Source organism: Delphinus delphis, chromosome 13 (genome assembly GCF_949987515.2).
Source record: "Delphinus delphis chromosome 13, mDelDel1.2, whole genome shotgun sequence".
Lineage (NCBI taxonomy): Eukaryota > Metazoa > Chordata > Mammalia > Artiodactyla > Delphinidae > Delphinus > Delphinus delphis.
In genome coordinates this window covers 11,624,430-11,647,254 of record NC_082695.1, presented here as the reverse complement: position 1 = coordinate 11,647,254, position 22,825 = coordinate 11,624,430, and the positions used below count along the sequence as shown (strand labels likewise).

At 48.7% G+C, this 22,825-nt stretch overlaps 1 protein-coding gene across 1 annotated transcript in view; it reads right to left on the bottom strand.

Annotated features, from left to right (window-relative positions):
- Positions 1–408: 408 nt before the first annotated feature.
- Positions 409–22,825, bottom strand: part of KSR2 (kinase suppressor of ras 2) — a 396,776-nt gene continuing 374,359 nt past the window's right edge. Inside the window, exons 15-19 of the mRNA XM_060029378.1 lie at positions 14,330–14,426; positions 13,185–13,318; positions 8,332–8,463; positions 1,777–1,906; positions 409–546 (exon numbers count right to left, since the gene is read on the bottom strand). Coding sequence (XP_059885361.1) covers positions 409–546; positions 1,777–1,906; positions 8,332–8,463; positions 13,185–13,318; positions 14,330–14,426 — 631 coding nt within the window. The remainder of the gene's footprint in view (positions 547–1,776; positions 1,907–8,331; positions 8,464–13,184; positions 13,319–14,329; positions 14,427–22,825) is intronic.

Genomic DNA, 22,825 nt, shown 5'->3' with positions numbered 1-22,825 from the left:
GTACAGGAATAGGACACAGACACCTTGCCCGTCTATAGTCCGTGAAATAGGTACACCCCAGGACTTTTCTACTTTGATGAATAGCTGACAGGTAGGGCTTGGTGGGTTCAGGGTACCACCTCATTGTGTGATGCTCAGACTTACTGGGGCATCAACCTTCATCAGGAGGAAACAGGCAATGAGGCAGCCATGGTAACCGCGGGGATCCAGGCCCTGTACGGCAGCCTCTAGGACCCAAATTGCAGAGGAGATTCCCCTGAACAGAAACACGGTGGGGAAGGGTAGTACGCTGGGGAGGGAGGTGGGTACATGGAAAGGAGACGGTTGGCAGAGGAGCTGGGGAGGGGAGCAAAAAGGTGACAAAGGCCAGAGGACAGGGCAGTGGGGAGAGATGCTAAGGGGGAACACTTACTCTGCAGACTTCCAGAAATGTCCAGGGTGAGACAGGCGGCGGTTTCGCTTTGGCAGTCTCTCCAGCATGTCCATAAGCTTGGTAAAGGTAGGTCTCTCTTCTTGTTCAAAGGCCCAGCAGAAGAGAAGAATGTCCTAAAAGAAACCAAGATGGTGATTTAATGTAACTAGTACCTTCTTGATTACTCCTTGACATCTCATTGGATTTGTCTGCTTGTCTACCCATTTGTTGCACTGCCAGATTCCTCCATCACCCATCCATCCATCCACCCACCCATGCATCTATCCACCCACCCATCCATCTATCTATTCATCTCAGTCCATGTATTTATCCTTCATCTACCATCCAGCCATGCATCACTCATCCATTGCAACATCCTTTTACTCATCCACTTTCTGAGCCTATATAGCAAACTAGGTAAATCCTATTAGAGAAGGGCTGGGATACATTGAAATCAATAATGCTCCCCAAGGAGTTTCTTGGCATTTTTCTCAAAAAGGAGGGAGAAAAGGGAATCCTGAAGCTTCTATCCACATCCTAATATTATAAGCGCCCTTAAAGTCACAGACAGGAAAATTACTCTTAGTAATTGCCTCACTTGAGAAAGGAAATCTAGAGACAGGTAATTCTTAAAAACATACCGGATAATTATGCCTTCCCTGACACATCTAACTTCTGATCAAAACAGGATTCTTCCTGATGTGTTTTAGAGGATGATTACTAATTTATACTCAGGCTGCTCTGTTTCCACATGTCTTGTTCTGAGTTGGATAATGCCTTAAAAATTTTATGGAGATCCAAATCAAATTAGAATCATTAATACCAGTGATATCTTTTTTTTTTTTTTTTTCGGTACGCGGGCCTCTCACTGTTGTGGCCTCTCCCGTTGCGGAGCACAGGCTTCGGACACGCAGGCTCAGTGGCCATGGCTCACGGGCCCAGCTGCTCCGCGGCATGTGGGATCCTCCCGGACTGGGGCACGAACCTGTGTCCCCTACATCGGCAGGTGGACTCTCAACCACTGCGCCACCAGGGAAGTCCCTACCAGTGGTATCTTAATGTATGTCTTTAAAAAATAACAGAAAAAGAGGGATTCACTGGTTCTACTAGGCTCAGCAATCCCTTGCTGGGAAAAACCTGGTCGAGTGTTACTGTGCCCTGATAGTAGGGACCTGAATTGCAGGCACAGTTCAAAAGCTTTGCCTTCTAAGCTCCACATGTTCACCTGACGAGTCTGTGCGCAGGCTTTTTGTCACCCTCCAGGAAAGCGTTTGCAACCTCATTAACATGCAGGAAAAAGAAGGCCCAGAATTGTGTCTGCTTCTCCCCTCATCCCCCAGACCTGGCACTATCCCGGGACTTACCGAGATTTCTTTTCCCATGCCAATCTGGCTGAGGTTGGGTTTCATGCCTGTGCCCATTTGCCAGATTATTGCCTCTGCTGGTTGGGTCTTGAAAGGCCACTCTCTGGCATGGAGTTCATACCAGATTGTCCTGTTGGCAGACATTGTTAAAGGGTGTGATACGTCCCTCGCAACTCCGTGTCCCCTTACCAACACGCGCCCACCCAGTCAGCCTGCTGGCTGACCACTCTGGCCCCCTAGTTTCTGCCTCACAGGGCTGGTGTTCTGCTACCTAAGATGTACATAAAGCTTGGTCAATGTCTTAGAAGTCATGCTTATCCCAGGATATCTTCTCTGGTGCCTGAATTAAAATGAATCAAAAGCTAGAACCTGAACAGTCTAATATAATGCGGCTAGGATCTCTGACCCCATGCCTGTAATTTTAGGAAACTATTGTAAGGGGAATATAAGGGATACAGACAAAAACTCAATGACAAGGATCTTCTGTACACCATTATATAGAACACTGAAAAAAGTAGCAATAACACAATTGTTCAATAACAAGAATTGACACTCCCTAACACCATACACAAAAAAAACTCAAAATGGATTAAAGACCTAAATGTAAGGCCAGACACTATCAAACTCTTAGAGGAAAACATAGGCAGAACACTCTGACATAAATCACAGCAAGATCCTTTTTGACCCACCTGCTAGAGAAATGGAAATAAAAACAAAAATTAACAAATGGGACCTAATGAAACTTAAAAGCTTTTGTACAACAAAGGAAACCATAAACAAGACAAAAAGGCAACCCTCAGAATGGGAGAAAATATTTGCAAATGAAGCAGCTGACAAAGGATTAATCTCCAAAATATACAAGCAGCTCACGCAGCTCAATAACTAAAAAACAAACAACCCAATCCTAAAATGGGCAGAAGACCTAAACAGACATTTCTCCAAAGAAGACATACAGACTGCCAACAAACACATGAAAGAATGCTCAACATCACTAATCATTAGAGAAATGCAAATCAAAACTACAATGAGGTATCATCTCACACCAGTCAGAATGGCCATCATCAAAAAATCTACAAACAATAACTGCTGGAGAGAGTGTGGAGAAAAGGGAATCCTCCTGCACTGTTGGTGGGAATGCAAATTGATACAGCCACTATGGAGAACAGTATGGAGGTTCCTTAAAAAACTAAAAATAGAACTACCATACGACCCAGCAATCCTCCTACTGGGCATATACCCTGAGAAAACCGTAATTCAAAAAGATACATGTACCACAATGTTCACTGCAGCACTATTTACAATAGCCAGGACATGGAAGCAACCTAAGTGTCCATCGACAGATGAATGGATAAAGAAGATGTGGCGCATCTACACAATGAAATATTACTCAGCCATAAAAAGGAATGAAAGTGAGTTACTTGTAGTGAGGTGGATGGACCTAGAGTCTGTCATACAGAGTGAAGTAAGTCAGAAAGAGAAAAACAAATACCGTATGCTAACACATATATATGGAATCTAGAAAAATTGTACTGATGAACCTAGTGGAGGGCAGGAATAAAGACGCTGATGTAGAGAACGGACTTGAGGTCATGGGGGGAGGGGCAGGCTGGGACGCAGTGAGAGAACAGCATCGACATATACACACTACCAAATGTAAAACAGCAATGGGAAGCTGCTGCACAGCACAGGGAGGTCAGCTCGGTGCTTTGTGGCCACCTAGGGGGGTGGGATAGGGAGGGTGGGAGGAAGACTCAAGCGGGAGGGGATATGGGGATATATGTACACATAAAGCTGATTCACTTTGTTGTACGGCAGAAACTAACATCACATTGTAAAGCAATTAGACTCCAATAAAGATTAAAAAAATAACTGGTTACATGTATTATGGTAAATCCATAAACTAAGATATTTATTATTATTATTATAACATTTCAAAGAAATTTTGCTGACATAAAAAATGCTCAAAATATAATTTTAAGTGAAAAAAGCAGGACACAAAACTGTATATAAGGTATGTTATGCTTTTTAAATACCACTATATATGTATGGACAGGAGAATAAGAGCAACACAGCAAAACGTTAACAAGGGCTCCCTCTCAGTGATAGAAAGGACAGAATTTTTTTCTATTATATTTGTGTGTTCTAAGAAGGAAACTTCCTTTGAAATAGTGGAAAGAAAAAAAAAACAATCTGAGGGTCAGACTGCCTTGGGTTCAAGTCCTGATTCTATTCTATGCTAGTAATGTGTCACTGGGTAGGTTGCTTCCCTTCTGAATCCAGGTTTCCCTACTTGCCAAATGAGAATGATGATAAAACTGCAGTGGAAGAATGTTTATCTGGGAGGCTGAATGCCAGAACAACTCGATGCCGGAATTATTCTAGAGAGATGGACTATGTTATCGTCTGTTTCATAAATCACGACGTTGTAATGATGGAAGAAACGACTGCCTGCTGCAGTAAGCGGCACGTGGGGACGGATGGGGAGATGGGCTGGGCAGTGCCTAAGTGATGCTAGGAGGTGTGGGCGGCAGTGAGGACTATGGTGCATGTGTCGGGGTGTTCAGAGGATGCTGGGGTGTCACTGAGCTGTACGGTGGGGATAGGTCTCAACTCACTGAGAAGATTTCCCAACTCAGGGACTAACTGAAACCATCCTAAGAAATGATCTTTCTTCTAACCTAAGATGTAAATTTGCTTTAAAGAACACAAAGCACTCAGTTACCCTTTTTACTGATAGAGGACTGTATCAAACCAGCTATTTCTAGGGTTCCGCCTCTCAGCATCTTCTCATCCCTCTGGGGCGAGGAGGGGTGGTGATGCTCAGGTGTTGGGATGTTGAGTTAGGTGGTCAGGAAGTTCTCAAGTTACGTGCGGGATGATTCTAGTTCTTTTCATCATAAACAATAACACTGACTGAGTTTTCACTCTGCGCTAGACACTAATCTTAGCCTTTTGTATTTACTGTGATTATGGGGGAGGTGTATTAGCATGGCTTTTACTCTGATGTCCTGCTATCTGGGGCCTTGCTGACCCTGGCGGGACTGCCCCTCCCAGGGCTAGCCAATTCCTAGAGATAGTAAAGGACTGACCTGTAAGTGTGCTTTTCATATGCAAACTAAACAGTCCAAAGTCCTCCACCATCCCTCCATCTCCTCTATCAGGCTCAGGGCCAATATTCCCCTTCCCTACTCAGGACAGCCCCCATACCCCAGAGCCCACTGAAATTAGTTAAGCTAGCCAATGCTAAGCCTGCTTACCCTGCCTCGCCCCTTCCTTCCCGAGAAAACCACAATAACGGCTCTTGCCCACATTTTCTTCCTGCTCCCTCTGCCTCCTGACTGACCCTGGTGTTTCCCCGTGTGGCCCTGTGTCGTATGATGTGCCCTCTCCTTCTGGGGACTGTGAATAACAAACTATCCAGTGGTAGTTGTTTCCTGATCTATTGGCCTCATCAAACCCGAATAATAATAAAACCCACATTTTAAACAAGAAGTGCTATTATCAGCTCCATTTTACAGCTGGGGAAACTGAGGCTCACAAAGGTTACATACCTTACCCAGGGTCATACAGCAAAATAAGAGGTATAGCCAGAGTTGAAGCCATCTGACTACAGAATTATACCACTGGCCATTATGCTATACTGAGAAACCTACACTCCATCCCATTTGAGGGTCCTTTGTAATTGGGGCAGTGAGCTATTTGGGAGGGCAACCCTCTAGTTGATGGTTGGGGCCTAGTGAAGGAGGCACACACAGAGTGTAGGCACCACTCATGTGAAGGGGGGAAGGGAGCCTATCAGGAGCTTGGCCTTGTGCTGTGTGCCTTACAGGTGTTTTCTCATTCAATCCTTAGAACATCTCAATGGGCTTTATTATCTTTGATTTATGGCTGAGGGAAGTAGGGCTTTGAGTAGTGAAATGACTCTCAAGCCTGGGGGCTCTGCGGTTTAAAGCTCCAACCCTGGGGTCAGGATGTCCCAAGTTTGACTCCCAGCTCCACTGCTAATTACCATAAGGCAAGTCACTAAGCCACTCGGAACCTCAGTTTCCTCATCTGTCAATTGGGAACAATGGTACCTGCTTCAAAGTGTGCTTCTGAAGATGCCATGAGGCAGCACCCATCACAGACTTAACACGGTGCTCAATACACTTTCAAGGCCCATTTTTGTTCAAAGTCGTGCCCCAGCATGATGTTCCCAGGCAACAAGATGCAGCTAATTGGCAGGAAACCGGGAGCACCAGGCCCCTCGGAACTCAGCAGTGTCAGGAATAAAAGCCTCATTAAAACTTCCTTTCAAACCTAACTTTCAAGAGAAACGCGCTTGAAGGGGAAAAAAATTGCTAAAGATTAAAACTCCAGTGGAAAACCAATTACTTACTTTGGTACATTTTGTTAATTACATTCTTTTTTTCTTTTGCTAAACTGATAGTAAAATATACCAACTTAATTATTGCAATTTGGTTTCAGATAACAATATCTAACTAGATAAAGATTTGGGCATAAACTAATCAGGGCAAGTGACAGCCTCTTAAGGGGCCCAAGTGACAGATGGCGAGGATCCTGATGTGGCCGCAAACACTGCCCCCACCCCGATTTATAGAGAGCACGCAGCAGGGGTGCTTTTCCGGGGAAGATATTCTCTGTAACATCTCTTGGTGGCGCTAAATCTAACTGCACACATCTGCAAGCCTCCAGCTTTCCCAAACAGCTTTCCCAGCTTATCTCTGCCAGTCCATGTAACCGCCCCCGCGGTCGGTCGAGGTAAGGTGAGGATTAGCATGGCCATCTGAGGGACAGGCGCGCGGAAGCCTTCCTGCTGCACCTTCTCAGAGCGTCCGGATCTGCAACTCAGGGCTGTGCCCTGGACCCTCTCTCCCTCCTCTGTACTTTCAAAGACACCTCATCCCCTCTCACGGCTGCAGTCACTCTCTTGGCCGCCAAGTCCTGAACTCTTCTTTCCCAAACTTAAAATGTGTGGCTTCAGCCGCCTTCTGGTTGCTCCCCTCGCTGTCTCCAAGGCAGCTCACACTCACTGTGTCCAAATCTGCTCTCTCTGCCTTTCTGGCATGGCCCAACCCTGCCCCACCTCCAGGGTCTCTACTTTGGTGAATGACACTACTCTCTGCTTCAGGCAGATATCTGGCATCACCCACATTTAAACCAACAATCAAGCCCTATCACTTCCACCCGCAAAATGCTGCTTCTTATGTCCAATCCCAGCTTTCACACCCACTGGCACTGATTCAGCAGAGAATCTCAGCATCTCCCCCCTGGGTTGGTCAACTGGCCCCAATCTTGTCCTTCTCCTTTCCGTTTTCAACACAGTAGTGATTGTTCTAAAGCTCAGAGTGTGATTATGTGCTCAATACACTTTTAAAAGTCACTGTCCTGCTCAAGAACCATCAGTGGCTCCCTACTGCCCTGAAGATGAAAACTCCTTAACTCAGCCTCTAGGTCCCTGCAGAATGCCTTCTTTCCTCTCTAGTCCCTCATCTCACCACCCCAGGCTCATTTTTTCCTGATTCTCCATCCATCAGCTTCGTCTTCTTCCCTCCACTCCTGCTCCCCACATATTCCTCCATTGTGGGCAATTTGTTCTTTTTCACCCTTGTTGCTTTTCATGTGCTCCTTCTATCTGGAACACTTCACCTTACCCTCACCTGGACTACTTACACTCAATCTTTAACACAGGCTCAGGAGTCACCTCCTCCAGGAAGCTCTCTCTGACCTCCCAGGTTGGATTTAGTTCCTCCTTTCTTCCCACAGTCCTGTGTTTATCCCCAGCATAGCACTTATCACAGAATTTTGTAAAAAAACCTGTTTCCTTGTCTGTCTAGGGACCTATGGTGGTTTTAAAATGTCCACAAATTGTTTGATATTCCTTCCTGTAAAAAGTAGAGCTTAATTCCCCTCCCTGTGATTTGCTGACTTGCTTCTAACAAACAGAATACGGTAGAAGTGACGATGTACAATTCCTGCGACTAGGTCATAAAGGCAATGCAGCTTCTTGCCGCCGTGTTGTGAGGTCCCTCAAGCAGCCTTTGGAAAGGTCTGTGTGGTGAGGAACTGAGGCCTCCTGCCAACAGCCATGTGAGCAGGCCACCTTGGAAATGGATCCTCAGCCTGTCAAACCTTCAGATGAGACCGCAGCCCTGGCCAACATCTTGACTGCAGCCTAATGCAAGATCCTGAGCCAGTTCAGAACCACGCCCAAATTCCTGGCCACAGAAACTTGAGATAATAAAGGTCGTTTTAAGCCACTAAGTTTTTGACAATTTGTTAAGAACAGGCACCCAGTAAATAGCTATTGCACGAATGAATGAATGAATCAGGTAACTTGCCATGGTCACACAACCAGTTAGAAACCAGGCATGAAGGTTTGCTAGGGTCTCTCTACTACAGCCCACTCAGATCCCCCCTAACTCACCCAGAAATCCAGCCACCTCTTCCTCCGCAGACAGATGCCCTGTCCCTTCCAGAAGCACTAAGGGAATGTTTTGGGAAGTGCCCCTCTGCCCAGGCTGGGGCTCTCAAAAGCCAGGGTGGGCCACCTACCCAAGCGCAAAGACGTCCGAGTGTTTGGAGAAGGGGAGCTTGTCTTCCTCTGTGTCAGGAGACAGCTGGCGGATGATCTCCGGGGCCAAGTGGCACAGCCAGCCGCTCTGGATACGCAGCTTGTCATCACGCCTGGAGAAGCAAAGCACAGAGTGAGCCCCGTTTCACAGCCCAGGGAGGACCAGTCCTCCATCACGGACCCCAAGTCCCTGGACCATCTCTGCTGGCTTTCTTGTGTTCCTCCCCCATCCCTAGCCCCCCATCAAGCACTGCCTGACCTTGTACTTGAGGCCAAGACTCAGTGGGAGGTGCAGGAAAGGCTGATCTGGAGAGAGACACCCAACACCCAAACAGTCATCGTGTCCCTTCGCCTCTGAGGCGCTCCCTTCTCCATCTTCATTTAACAAATACAGCCGATTCTTGTTATTCGTGGCGCTTATGTTCTATAAAGTCTCAGCAAACACTGAATCAGTGAAAACTGAGTTTTTTCTCCTGGAGGAAATGTATATACACACACGCATGCACACATCTCAAAAAGATTATAATCTTAAATCCTGAAAACAATTCATCCTAGTCTATTTTATTTTACACAAGAGAAAACGAGGCTCAGAAGTATTACGTGATTTGCCCTGAGGCTGCCCCACTACCAGGGGGCAGAATTGCAAAACCCATCCAACTGGCCCCAGAGCTGGAGCTCCTTGCCCCGCACTGCACCATCCCTTCTCCATCCTCTGGTCATCGCTGATGAGAGCTGAAACAAAACTGCACAGCGTCCTCTCCTTGGACCTCAGCTGGGAACATGTGCATCAGTTGACTCAAGTTTTTCACCACCCTGTACATGGCCACGAATGACTGTGAATGTGCCGTGAGTATTGATTTGGGGGTTACAAATAAATTTTAGCGAGTAGGTGAATTTGCAGATATGGAATCCGCGAATAATGAGGACCGACTGTATTTATGAGCACCCGCTCTGCCTAGGCTCTGTTCTCTGCACTGGGACCACAGCAGTGAACAAGACTGACAAAGTCCCTGCCCTCCTGGAGCTTGTACTTTGGTAGGGGAAAGTGATGACAAATGAATTATCTAAATAGGAAAGATTAAAATAGGAGAATGTGTCAAAGATAAGAGGGAGCTGACTTTAGGTAAAATGTGAGCTAAGATTTTCAGATTTTCATGACATAAAGGATCCAGCCACGCGAGCAAGGAGAAGCGTATTCCAGGCAGGAGATCATGACCTAAAGGATCCAGCCATGCCAACAAGGAGAAGCGTATGCCAGGCAGAAGGTCATGACATAAAGGATCCGGCCATGCGAACAAGGAGAAGCGTATTCCAGGCAGGAGATCATGACCTAAAGGATCCAGCCATGCAAACAAGGAGAAGCGTATGCCAGGCAGAAGATCATGACATAAAGGATCCAGCCATGCGAACAAGGAGAAGCGTATTCCAGGCAGGAGATCATGACCTAAAGGATCCAGCCATACAAACAAGGAGAAGCGTATGCCAGGCAGAAGGTCATGACATAAAGGATCCAGCCATGCGAGCAAGGAGAAGAGTATTCCTAAGATTTTCATGACATAAAGGATCCAGCCATACAAACAAGGAGAAGAGTATTCCAGGCAGGAGAGAAGTTAGGGCAAAGGCCCAAGGCAGGCCCTCTTTGGGGTGTTCTAGAAACCCCAAGAACATCAGTGTAGTGGGGACATATCATGCTACCCCACTGGCATGACCAGGCCCTGAGGGGTGGGGTGGAGTGGAACGCTGTTGCCAAAAGGGCAAACGTCCCTGTTCCCATCTCATCCAACAGCCCCTTCCGCCTCCTCCTGACTCACTGGGGCAGTGGAGGTTTGGAATTGTAGGGCTGGGCCAAGAAGGAGGGTGCTGGCCACTCGCTAACCATCATCCTGGGGCGGACGTGAGCATGTGCCTAGAGGGGGCTGGAAGCCAGGCCTGGCACAGACACCCTGGGGTGTCCTGTTCCCATGGTGATGGACCCATTGGTGACCAACCCAAATCATCTTCATTATGGTTATTATTATGATCAATAACAGCCTGTGGGCAACTGTCATGATACCACTGGCATCTCAAATGACACCTTTTCTGGACGATGGTAGAACAGCTGTAGGCAAGGCAATGCCGGGGACGGGCTCAGGGGAAGCTCTGGCATCTGTATGGATGTTCAGGACGTGCTCACTTTACTGCTACCCCCACCCCTGCCCCAGGCTCGGCTGAGCTCCCCTTTCTGGGCACCCAGCACTGTCAATGCCCCAAGGTCTAACTGAGGGAAGGGTAGGAAGGCAAGTAACTCCTGCTGAGTACCTCCTGTATGTCAGGCTGTCCACCCAACTTAATTCTTATGTGCCCACAATCAGGTGGATATCACCCCTGTTCTATGGGTCAGGAAATAGCCTCAAAGAGCTTAAGTGACCCTCCCAAAGCCATGAAGGTAACAAGGGAAAGAACTAACATCCGTTTGATTGCAAGTCTTTAAAACTCCAGCGACTAAACTCCTAACCACAATTCCACACGAATTCTATAGCACACCATTTGGGAGCAAAGTTCTGAACTAAGCCCTATTTTCCCTCCAACAGGGAAAAAAGCACAGGAAGCCACCAATGGCTACTCCTGGGTAGCCAGACGCTGTGGATCTCTGGTTGGGAGAGATTGCTGAGGGCTCCCTGGCCTCTTGCAACACCAACTGGGTTTGCGTTGACAGCCAGGCTGGGGCACGGTGGGGGCGGGGGCAGTGTGCTGTCTGGGCGACAAGGCCAGAAGCCACCTTGCCCTTGACTTGCACTCCCTTCCTGGTTGACACTGGGCCTTCATGAATGAGCTGAAGGTCATTCCTTTTCCCTTTGCTTTCTCGTCTCCCTGTGGCTTCAGAAAACCATGAATCTAAAGGGAAAAAATCAGGAATTTCCCTGGTGGCGCAGTGGTTAAGAATCCGCCTGCCAATGCAGGGGACACGGGTTCAAGCCCTGGTCCGGGAAGATCCCACATGCCGCGGAGCAGCTAAGCCCGCAAGCCACAACTACTGAACCCGCATGCCACAACTACTGAGCCCGCGTGCCACAACTACTGAAGCCCACACTCCTAGAGCCCGTGCTCCACAACAAGAGAAGCCACCACAATGAGAAGCCTGTGCACTGCAACAGAGTAAACCCCACTTGCCACAACTAGAGAAAGCCTGCATGCAGCAACAAAGACCCAACGCAGCCAAAAATAAATAAATAAATAAATTTTAATAAATAAATAAAGGGAAAAGATCAGAGGCCCTCTGGTTTTTGGGGGAGAAGCCACTGACAAGGAGAAAGCGTGTGGACCTGCCACCAGGAGGGAGGAATCTGATTTTTTTTTTTCTTAAGAGCCTTGAGCTAGGTTAAAGACAACGCCTGCTAAACCTCTTGTCTTGACACAAGTACTTGGGCTCATAGTGATGTCAACAACTGCTTCCTCTGTCGTTGGCCTGGGGCAATGGAAACAGGGAGGGAGCGATTCCCCAACCAGTAAACTGGAACCTAAGTGGGTTCTTGGCTTCTTGGGTTCTGACTTGATGACTCTCTCCATCTATCCACTGATCCGTTTGTTAATTTCCTGTCTACTTACTTTCTTATCTTAGGGACTAGATGTAGTTTTGGAGATGAATCTCTTTGGGTGGAGTAAACTCTAAAAAAAACCCTTAAGCTTCTGTTTGTTACTACAACACACAGGAACAGCTAGATCAGGCTCCACCGCATTTCAGAGGGTCTGACTGAGATTCAAGGTATTACAGAGCATGAACAAAATTCACTTTGTTGGGGGGCTCCTGGGTGTACCTCAAAGGGATCAGGGATTCTCCAAAGCAGCTGAAATGGAAGTACAATGAGAGAAACCAGGGCTTGGGGGGTGCTGCCTTTCTGGAGAGACGTACCATTTGTTGAAAGAGGCACGATTAGAGAGAACATGCTGGGTTTAAAGTGTGTGTGTGTGTGTGTGTGTGTGTGTGTGTGTGTGTGTGTCACACACTCCAAGTTAAAAGTCACAAAGGGCAGACCTTCTGAATTGGGATCAGGCTGCTTTTCACATGGTCAACTCAAGGTAGCTTGCTCCAGGGTGAGTGGTGGCTGAGAGTTTATTACTTAACAATAGTTAATGACCCTCCTGGGTGATACTGAGGAGGTATATGCAAATTAATGCTAATTACAACAACTCCACAGAAGCCACCGGCTTGGCCAGAAAGTTCGTTCAGGTTTGCCCATAAGATGGTACAGAAAAGCCCGAACGAACTTTTTGGCCAACCCAGTATTCTTTGTAGTGCTTGATGTGCTCCAGGCCTTGTGCTGGATGCTTGCTGTGTGTTGTCTTATTCTACCCTCGTAATGACCCTCTGAGGCAGGAATCATCACACCCACCATTTTTCTTGCAGGAAAGTGAAGGCACAGTTCGTAAGTGGCAGAGTCAAATTGGGCCCCGGGTGGGTCTGACTTTCAATCCCTTGCTCTTAACTACACTCCTGCTGTGCTAAACCAACGGGATTCATAAGAACACTTTGAGCAACGGTGCTTGGGGGAGCCAGCTTCCATGTGCGTGCTTGGAGTAAGGAGAGTGTCTTCCAGTGAAACTCAAGGGCAAGGGCGTTGCAGGATTGAAGCATGCTTTGTGCCCATTCAAAGGCGCCATTTCCAAGACAGGCCCCATGGGACTCAGAGTGTGACCCGGGCATCCGCACTGCATCATGGGCTCAGCAGCCTAGCCACGCAGCTAAGCGACCTCAGGTCCAGCATCACGTCTAGGTCACTGAAGCCATCTGGGCGACTTCTCATCCCCTGACCGTCATCTGTCAAGAACCCCTCTGGGACCTCCTACCACCTCTCACCTGCCAGCCTGCAGCACCCCGGAAATGCTGAAGAGCCCAAAGTCTGTGATCACCACTTTGCCGTTGTCGTAGAAGACGTTCTTGGACTTGAGGTCCTTGTGCAGGATTCCCTTGGCGTGGAGGTAGCCCATGCCCTGCAAGAAACAAGGGTACAGGGAGCTGCCAGAGGACACCCACGCGCTCACGGCCAGCCTGGCTCAGGGTCACGATTCACACGCCCTGCCCTTCCACTGAAACCGCACTGAACAGCTGCAGATCTGGGACCCAAATGCCAAGGTTTGCAGGTGGGGTGGAGAAGGCATGGCGAGTGGGAACAGGCAGGGTCCCCAAGACAGAAATCTGCCACCCCCCTCACATCATAGCAAAACCATCTCCATCTAAGCTCTTCTGCTTCCTGAAGAAGAAACGAAGGAAGGTCTCCCCAGAGGGAGAGGGGCGGGGACAAACCTGAAAAGAGGCCCCCAGAGTAAGGAATCCCATCGGCCATGTTCTCCACTTCCATCCTGCAAAATAACTTATCTGCAGGAGACTTGCTCCTTAGATCTACTTAACCCACACAACTGCAGAATTTCACTGTGCGCCTCAAGAGACATATCACAAGGCGATAATCAAGAACATGGAGAAGGGGCTGTGGGAGGTCAAGCTTAAGGGTGAAACGTCTAGATTTCTCTTTTTGCCTTAATGAGCAGTCACATTTTTATTTCTTTTTGCAGCTCAGTCCTGACACTTCCGATGGGAAATAAAAACCTGAAGACCATGGACTAATGAGGCACCCGCCAGAAAACACAGGATGTTCCTGTTTGTTTTAATCCCAAACAACACCAATTTGATGCCTCCCCAGCAGCTGTGGAGAGAGATGGCTTACATTCATGGGAATTCAAGGCTTCAAGGGGTAAGGGAGTTTATCAATGAGAAGAGTCCCTCCCCCCGCCCCGGGTCTCTGCACACACCCAATTATCATGATGATGGGGCACCAGATGGAAACCAAACATTAGTAGACCATCCCTCATGCTTGTATCTGGCCTGGTATCGTGCAGGTCAAGTTTAATCGCTTTTAAGCCCAGACTGTTGATCTGAAGCCAGACCATGAGTCTCAGGAGGGGTCTTTCTGAGGTTCAGGGAGGAGGCCCCAGACCCTACGGTACCTTCACAATTTCTTGGGCAATCTGCCTCGTTTTGTTGACATCCAAGACGATCTTGGCATCCCTGACCACAGAATAGAGTGTCCGGCCCTTACAGAGGCTGGAAAGCAGAAGGACACAATTAATTGTGGGCAGTTGTTGTGATAGGCGCCACACACAACGGTTATTAAAAGTGACACATAGAGGGAATTCCCTAGCGGTCCAGTGCTTAGGACTCGGTGCTTTCACTGCCGGGACCCGCGTTCGATCCCTGGTTGGGGGAGAAAGATCCCACAAGCCACGCGGCACACACACACAAAAGTGACACATAGAGAGTGGGTGTGTGTGGACGTGCCACTATTATGCCTGTGAGATACTAAGCCACCACGGCCTTGCACTGGACCTCAGCTCTGGTTCTGGGAGCAATTCCTTCGGTGTTCTTCAGCATCTTTATCGGCTACCCCCAGCATCCAAGGACACGTGCAGAGTCTAGCCTAGCCCAGAAGCAGGCTTTGCCACGTACCGTCTAACACAGGCTCTCACAGGTAAAGATCTGCTTGTAAACTGATAACTTCTGGGGTCCTCAGACAGCACTCAGACGGCACTCTGCCGGCCCCTCGGCCCAGCTGCTCTCACTTGCCAGGATCCACTGGTGTGTGGGGAAAGTGATGAAAGACCAGCGAAGCGGTCGCTGATGTGTGCTAAGTACCATCAGTGAATAATGTATTCAAGCCTTTAGACAGGGGTGTGTAAACACCAGTAACACTCCCCCAAAGCAGATGCCTGTCTGGATAGAGGGTTTTCAAACTATTTTCAGCCTCACTGAGCTCATTTCGAGCACCAGTGGTTCAAGATGAATGACAAGATGGAAAAGGATGTTATACAGTGACAGTAACACCTCATTTAATTGCCAGTGTGTTTACCCATCCTTTTCCTCTGCAATGAGCCTGAATCCTGGCGCACACAGACCAGGAACTCGATAAACAGCCCGCAAATGAATGAGTGAATGAATCAACGAGTGAATGAATGAGTTCTAGATTCACCATAGCATTCCCCAGCCCCTAGCATCACGTCTGGTTCATCACATCCAATATTGGCTGAAAGAAGAAGGAATGACGTTAGGAAAGTTCATTTTCCATCTATGTCTAAATGATGGCATGAATTTTTCTTTTAATCTGTGACTTGATTGCTAAAATATTCTTGGCTTTGTATTCATTCGTTTAGTAGTTACCGAGCTCTGCTGTGGGCTTGAATTAGCTGAAATTGTGTGGTTATAGCCAGAACTCAGGTAGCAGAGGGATCTGTTTGAATCCCAGCTCTGCTCTTTACTTACCATGTGTCGTTGTGTCTCTGGATGGGTTACTTAACCTCTCTGGGCCTCCGATTCCTCATCTATCAAAGGGAACTAATGATACCCACCCACAGAGTTAGTATGAGGACTGAATGAGAGAAGGAGCAGGTGGGGAGTGGAGCACACTGGTTAGAACAGGGGCCCAGAGTCAGACTGTCTTAGAACCGTGGTTTGTCAGTCAGTGGCTGTGTGACCCTGGGCAGGAGAGCTAACCTCTCTGAGCCTCAGTTTCATTATCTGTAAAACGAGGCCGACAGTTTTTGCTTTACAAGGTTTCTTAGGAGAATCACACGGAATCAGGCGTGTCAAGGTGTAGGCAACTCTCCATGCCCAACACAGCAAGTATTCGTGAAACTCTGGCTATTGTGAGAGGTGGTGACTGATCAATACAATGGTGAACATACACACACTTGTGTGCAAGTTATTAATTAGTTACGTACTTATACACACATCACATCCTTCTGTCCGTCTATCACCTATCCACGTATCCACTTACCCACCATGCTACCTATAATCATCCATGATCTTCAACTGAGATTCGTTTCTTCACCTGCTTGAGGTGAGATTCCCAGGGTAGCTGACTCACAGGGAGTCTGATTCGCCCGCCCGTCCAGGGTTGCCCAGTACGTCGGCGAGGGGCAGCCATGGTGACTCAGGGCCGTCCCCGCCTTGTTGTCTCAGGCACTGGGTTTGCTACTGCTGGAGGTGAGGTGGAGGGGGGCAGTGGGCTGCACAGCCAATTAGACCACAGTGATATTTAAGCATTAGGATGGCAGAGACGGTGGGTGGATTCCCTCCCCTGGAGACTCTGTTCTGAATAGCCACCTACACTCATGACAGGCCAGAGCCCAGAAGAAATATGTCCCCACTGCAGACGGCCAAGCCAACAGGCTCCAAGCCTCCCAGACTCTCAGTGTAACTGCATAGAAATTGCAGCCTCCAAACGTCCATCCCTGTCTCCTTTCCCTGCTCACATCCTCCTTTCCAGCCGCAGCTGCAAAGTCTTTGCTTCTCTCACTACCTTATGGCATCTGGAGCCCCTGCACACACACACACACACACACACACACGCACGCACGCACGCACACTGGCTGGTAAGATATCAACTGGTACGACCACAGCTTGGCACTTTTACTTAAGTGAAATATACAAATAAGCCATAACCAGCAATTCATCTCCTAAGTATGTATCCAGAAGGCATGCACACTCATGTTCACCTATAGACATGTACCAGAATGTACTAGAATATTCTAGAATGTTAATAGCAACCCATTCATAATAGCCCCAAACTGGAACCTACCCAAATGTTCACAGACAGAAAAATGGATAAATTATGATATATCCGTATAACAAAATATATTCATACTGGACTGTTAATAAGCAAATTACTGCTAACCGCAAAAGACATGAAGTTCTAAACCTAATGTTGAGCAAAAGCAGCCACACACACACACTCAATGACTCCATTTATATAAAGTGCAAAAGCAGACAAAACTGGTCCACGTGTTAGAAGTCAGCACAGCAGTGACCCTGGTGGGTGGGGAGGATGGAGAGGGGGTGGGGGAGCTGGGGGCAGGTGATGCTCTGCGTTTTGATTTGGGCGTTGGTTATATGGATGTGCATTTAGTGGAAATTAATCAGGCTGTGCTCTTAGGATCTGAACACTTTGGCAGGTACGTTATCCTTCCAAGAACAATTTACTTAAAAAAAAAAAAATCAGCGAGGAAAGGATGAACAATTAATCCAACCGCGTTAAGCTTTAAAATCGAAGCCAATATTGGCAGCCCAGGTAACTATTTCTAAACGCTTCGCACAGCCCCGAGGGGCAGCGTCTACAGGGGAATGAGGGGCTCCAGGCCTGGCTGTGCCGGCTCAGGTGTTTCTCAGAGGCTGAGCTGAAGGTGAGGGCTGAGCTCTAAGCAGGAGCAGGCATTAGGCAGGTGTCCGGGGTGCCCAAGGCTCCAATTGTCCAGGCAAGTCAGTCCAACTATCCACGGCAACTGCTCCGAGTTCGGGATTTCTGTGGCTAACGCCAGTGCCCTAAAAGCTGCTTGTGCCTGGGTGGTGGGGGAGGGAAGCAAGGAGAGGATGAAGGATTACTGAGCACATGTGGGACCTTTCTCACATCCAGGCATCCTTCCCAGCATCCCTGCAGGGTCCACGTTATCACCCACCTCCTACAGGTGAGAATGTGGAGACCCAGAGGGGTGGAGGACCTGCTCACGGGCACACGGCCATGGTGCCAGCCTGTTCCTGATCTCTCATCTCATCCATGGTGTGGGTACCCTGTTATTGGACATGATTTGGGGGCCATGAAAGAGACACACAGCCAAGGGAACCCAAATCCCAACTCTACCATTTACTGCTTGTCGGGTGACCTCGGGAAGTGACTTCAACCTCAGCTTCCTCATCTGTAAAATGGGGACAACAGAAACAATACCAGCTAACGTGGACTGAGCCCTTTCTATGTGCCTGACACCAGCCTAAGCACAAGAGCCGCAGGAGGTGGGTGCTCTCGAGGTATTTCATTGATTCCAATGTGCATTTCCTCACATTGTAACTAACATCTCTGAAATCAGAATGTGTTTTGCATTCGATGACAGGTCACAGTTTCACGGGCACTACCCTTCTTTCTTCATAGTACATAAAAGAAACGGCGCATATTCTAATGGACGGCATCTTTGATTTAATCAAGCTCGGGATCAGTCCCATTCCTACAGATGAGGGAACTGAGGCTCAGAGAGGTTAACTAGAGCTGATGTGAACCCAGGCAGGCTGGCTCTAGAGTTCAGGCTCTTAACCCCCATCTTTTGTTTCTTAACAATTTTCTCAGACTCCAGCACATCACAGGCCCCCAGTGAATGGTAGCTACAACATCACTATTAACATCACCTATGGCAATGAAGATTAATGAGGTCCGCAGGCCTCAGTAGCAGAGTCAGTCTGGACGTCAAGAGAAGGTGTTTCAGGGGTTTAAGGATACATTTAGCACCTCTCTAGCTTCTGGGGCAGTAGGCCCAGGCACTAGTGTACACACAGTATCGCCCTCTGCAACAAAGATCATGTTTTTCCAAGAAGAGGAGCAAAACTGGGGATTTTCCACCTTATCTGCAGGTCAACATCTCTTCTGACCGTGGCCCCAGGCACCTCAAATGATGCTGTTTTTGACCCCATATCTCAGGTGACACAGTAAACCTATGGCCCAGATGGCAAGGCAAATGAAAGACGTTTGATGTAAACCAGCCTAAAAGAGGCTTGTCAGAAACAATGAGATAAAACCATCTAGAGGTTTCTCTCCAGGGGCCTCTGTCCAAACTGGCTCATTCTCCCAAAACAGCGGCTGGGAAAGAAACCTCGATGCCGTGGCGGCCGCTTCCTTTCTCTCCCGCAAACTCCTCAGCATCAAGGCCGGGGACCCAGGCCAGCGTGAATGGAACGGGAGCTGGGGGCCACGCCCTCTGAAGACCGACAGACCGGCTCTCAGCCCAGCTCTGCACCCTGAGAGCCCACACGGCCCTGGGGACTAACTGTGCCTCTTCTGTGTCCATATCTGTAACTGTGGGTGTGGTCAACTCCATAACGGTCCCCCAAAGATATCCACACCCCAATCCACAGAAACAGTAAACATTTACATGGCAAAAGGGACTCTGCAGCTGTGATTAGATTAAGGTTCTAGAGGTGGAGGGATTACCCTGGATGACCAGGGTGGGCCCAACACGGCATCACAAGGAGCCTTATAAAAGGGAGGCGAGAGCCACAGGAAGGTGGCGAGTGAATCGAGAGGCAGAAGAGAGGCAGAGGGAGATCTGGGTACGGAAGAGGCAGCTGAGGGATGTTATGTGAGAAAGAACCACCCGGTCTTTGCTGGCTGTGCAGACAGAGGAAGGGGCTGCGGGCCAAGGAAGGCAGGCAGCCTGTGGAAGCTGGAAGAGGCAAGGGGCGGATTCTCCCCTAGAGCCCCAAGAACGGAAGGCAGCTCTTCGAGGCCTTGATTTTAACCCTGTGAGACCCATTTTGGACTTCGGACCTCCAGAGCTGATAGATTTTTGTTGCTCCAAGCCACTGAGTGTGGTAGCCTGTCACCGCGGCAGTCAGGAGCTAAGGCGGGGCACTAAGTACGGCCGCAGAGTGGGGCATGAGGGTGAAATGGGGCCACAGAAGTACAGTGCTTGGCCCAGCACCTGGCCAGAACAGGTGCTCCTTGAACATGGATCATATCATGGTTAATAATATTCTAATATTATTATTTCTAGTAATATTCTAATACCATTTCTGATAATAATGTTCTCCTGCCTGGATGACCACACTGCCCCTCATGGCTGCTCCGGCTTCCCCAATCCATTCTCCAGCCAGCACTCCGAGCGGTGGCTTCAAAACGCAAAGCTGACCAAGTCACGCCCCAGTGCCCTCTGGATAGAGGCCCAACTCCTCCAGCGCCCAAAGGCCCTGCACAGTCTGGGCCCTGCAGACAGCTCCACCCCTTCACTCACAGAGCTCCAGCCACACCAGCCTACCTCAGGGCCTTTGCTCGGGTCGTCTCCTCAGCCAGCAACGCTCTCCCCATCTGTCCTCACGGGCCTCCCCAGCTAGGTCCCTATTCCCGTCAGACCCCGTGGCACCGTGCACTCCATCCTTGCAGCCCTTGTCATTGTACACGTGTCAGCTGGAGTCTTTGCGTAGAGGCTGTCTCTCCCTCCAGACGGTACACACCGTGAAGGCAGGGCCTAACCTATCTGGTTGCTGCTGTACTCCCAACACACACAAGCTTCTGAAGGAACGAATGGATGCAATGCTACAGCTGCTTCCCACGGCCAGGCCTCCTCTTCCAGGATTCCAGGGAGTGACAGTCCCATCAGACCATCATGTATCACATCCAACCAAAGAAAAACAATTTCTCAGGGGCCTGTGTTTCCACCATTCTTGGCTTATTTGTTCGTGTGCTTTTTGGGGAGTTCTAAGGGTAACAATTGGCCTATTTGAGAAGGACGGGGTGTTGGGCTTTCGGGCAGGCTTGGTCTTACATTTCAATGTCCCTAGACAGGGCATGTAGGGTCTCCTCTGCCACATCTGCTCTACTTCCTGCATTGACACCATCTGCCTGGACCTCCTAGGCATTTAAGCACTGGAGCAATGGTTGACAAACTTGAGTGTGCATCAGAATCCCCTGGAAGGGCTCGTTAAAACAAAGATGGCTGTTCCCACCCCAGGAGATTCCGATTCTGGGAGTCTGGGGTGAGCCCTGAGAAAGTGCTTTTCTAGTAAGTTCCCAGGCAATGCTGATGTGGGTAGTCTGGGGACCCCACTTGGAGAACTGTCGTTCAAGCCAATCTTATTTTACTGAGACCCAGAGATCATGAAGTTCACAATCACTGTCCCTTTAGTGAGTGCCACGCAGGCCTGGTGGTGTTCCAGGTGTAGGAGATACAGAATGCAAGACAGGCCCAGCTTCACGTGGGGCTGATCGGCCAGAGGAGAAGTCAGGTGATAAGCAAGCAGGTAAGCAAATCGATGAGATGTTCAGAGAGGCACAAGTGCTATGAAGACAATAAACAGATTTATCGGACAAAGTGTGGTGGGGCTGGGGGCCTCTTCAGTTAGGAGGCTCGGGGAAAGTTGCTCCAGAGAGGTAGCCGTGCTGCGAGAAAAGGAAGAAGGAAGCCAGCTGTGTGAAAACCTGGGGAAAAAGCGTTCCAGGCTAAGGGATCAGCCAGTGCAAAGGCCCTGGGGCAGAACCAATGCAGTATGCTTGATTGCACAGCCAAGGCCATATGGCTGGGCTCTAGAGAGCATCTCCCAGTGGCTGCCCTCCCCAAGTGCTGATCCGCCGAATCAAAGAAACAGGTGGGTGGAAACAGTCTCAGCTCTGCCTGATTTTAGGTCCCGAGGCAGCTGGCTTCAAAGTCAGCTGTTATTTTAAAAATACTCGGTTCTGTCAGAAGGGATTTACAACCCCTTGGCAGCTTCTCCTCCTCACTCACTTCTCAGCATCCCCAACCCCACAAAACTCGAAACCCACTGAATTCCCTTCCACTCTTTGCCCCTCCCTGGAGCAAATAAATCACATGCCAAGTGACAAGTTGCTGCTCCGTCCAGTTCCAGACGCAGGCAATCTCTAACTTCCAAGCCCTTTGTGGATCTAACACCGAGGATATGAAACCTTGGGACTCTGGGGCTTTATAATAAAAAAAAATGCCAGGTTAGCTTCCTATAAAAATGGGAACTGCCAGAAAGCAAGTGAGAAATGCCAGCTGTTTGCCACCTGCTTAACCTGCCGTATGTCCAGGAAATGAAGAGTTATAGAGTTCCATTAAATAAGGCGTTGGCCAGGGAAGGCTCGTGTCCCAGCCAGACAAGAAAGGTGGCCCTCCAGGCATCAGAATATGCAAAGCAGGAGCTAGCAGCACTTGACAGAAGGGCTTCAGGTTTTTTTGTTTTTTGTTTTTTCCAAATGCATCCCTGCAACGCTTGGAGAAGCGGGAGGGAAAAGGAAGCTTACAGTCTCGATCTCACTGGATTCTTCTGATTTTGCTAAATCCAGAGAGGCCAAGCGTTGAATGCTCTGGGACCTTCAAGGACTGAGATGGGGGTTCTGCCCATTTTAGGGGGTACCCCTGGCCCTGACTGGGACATTCTGCCCTCCCTGGTCTGTGCTTTATAAGAGAAGGAGCGTTTCAAGGGCACAGGCAGCCCGCCAGGGAGGTGTGGGCCTCCAGCTCACTGCAAGAACTGGCTGCTTCCTCTGCCTCTCATCACGCTCTGTGGTCCAGCCACCATCCAAGACCCGCTCTTCTTGACCTTGTCCTTGACCTTGTCCAGAGGCATTCCAGGACATGCTCCTCCCAAACTCCACAGCATCTCTTCTCAGCGTCTCCTAAGGGTCAGACTGTGCGTCTCGCTCAGAATCCCTCACACTGCAACCATTCCAAAACTACCTTGAGAGTTTTGCCAGATCCGCCAACTCATCATTTACCACTTGCTAACAGTTTTCTTTAGATGCACTGCCTCTGAAAAAGAAGTGTATTTTAGAAAGAAACTTTTATTGTTACCTTCTATCATTACCAGAAGGAAAGCCAGAATTTCTAGCCCCATATAAATGTTAAAATACATACAACGAAAACAAACCCACTAAAAAACAATACTAAATCCTTGCTTGGCATCATGGTCTGACA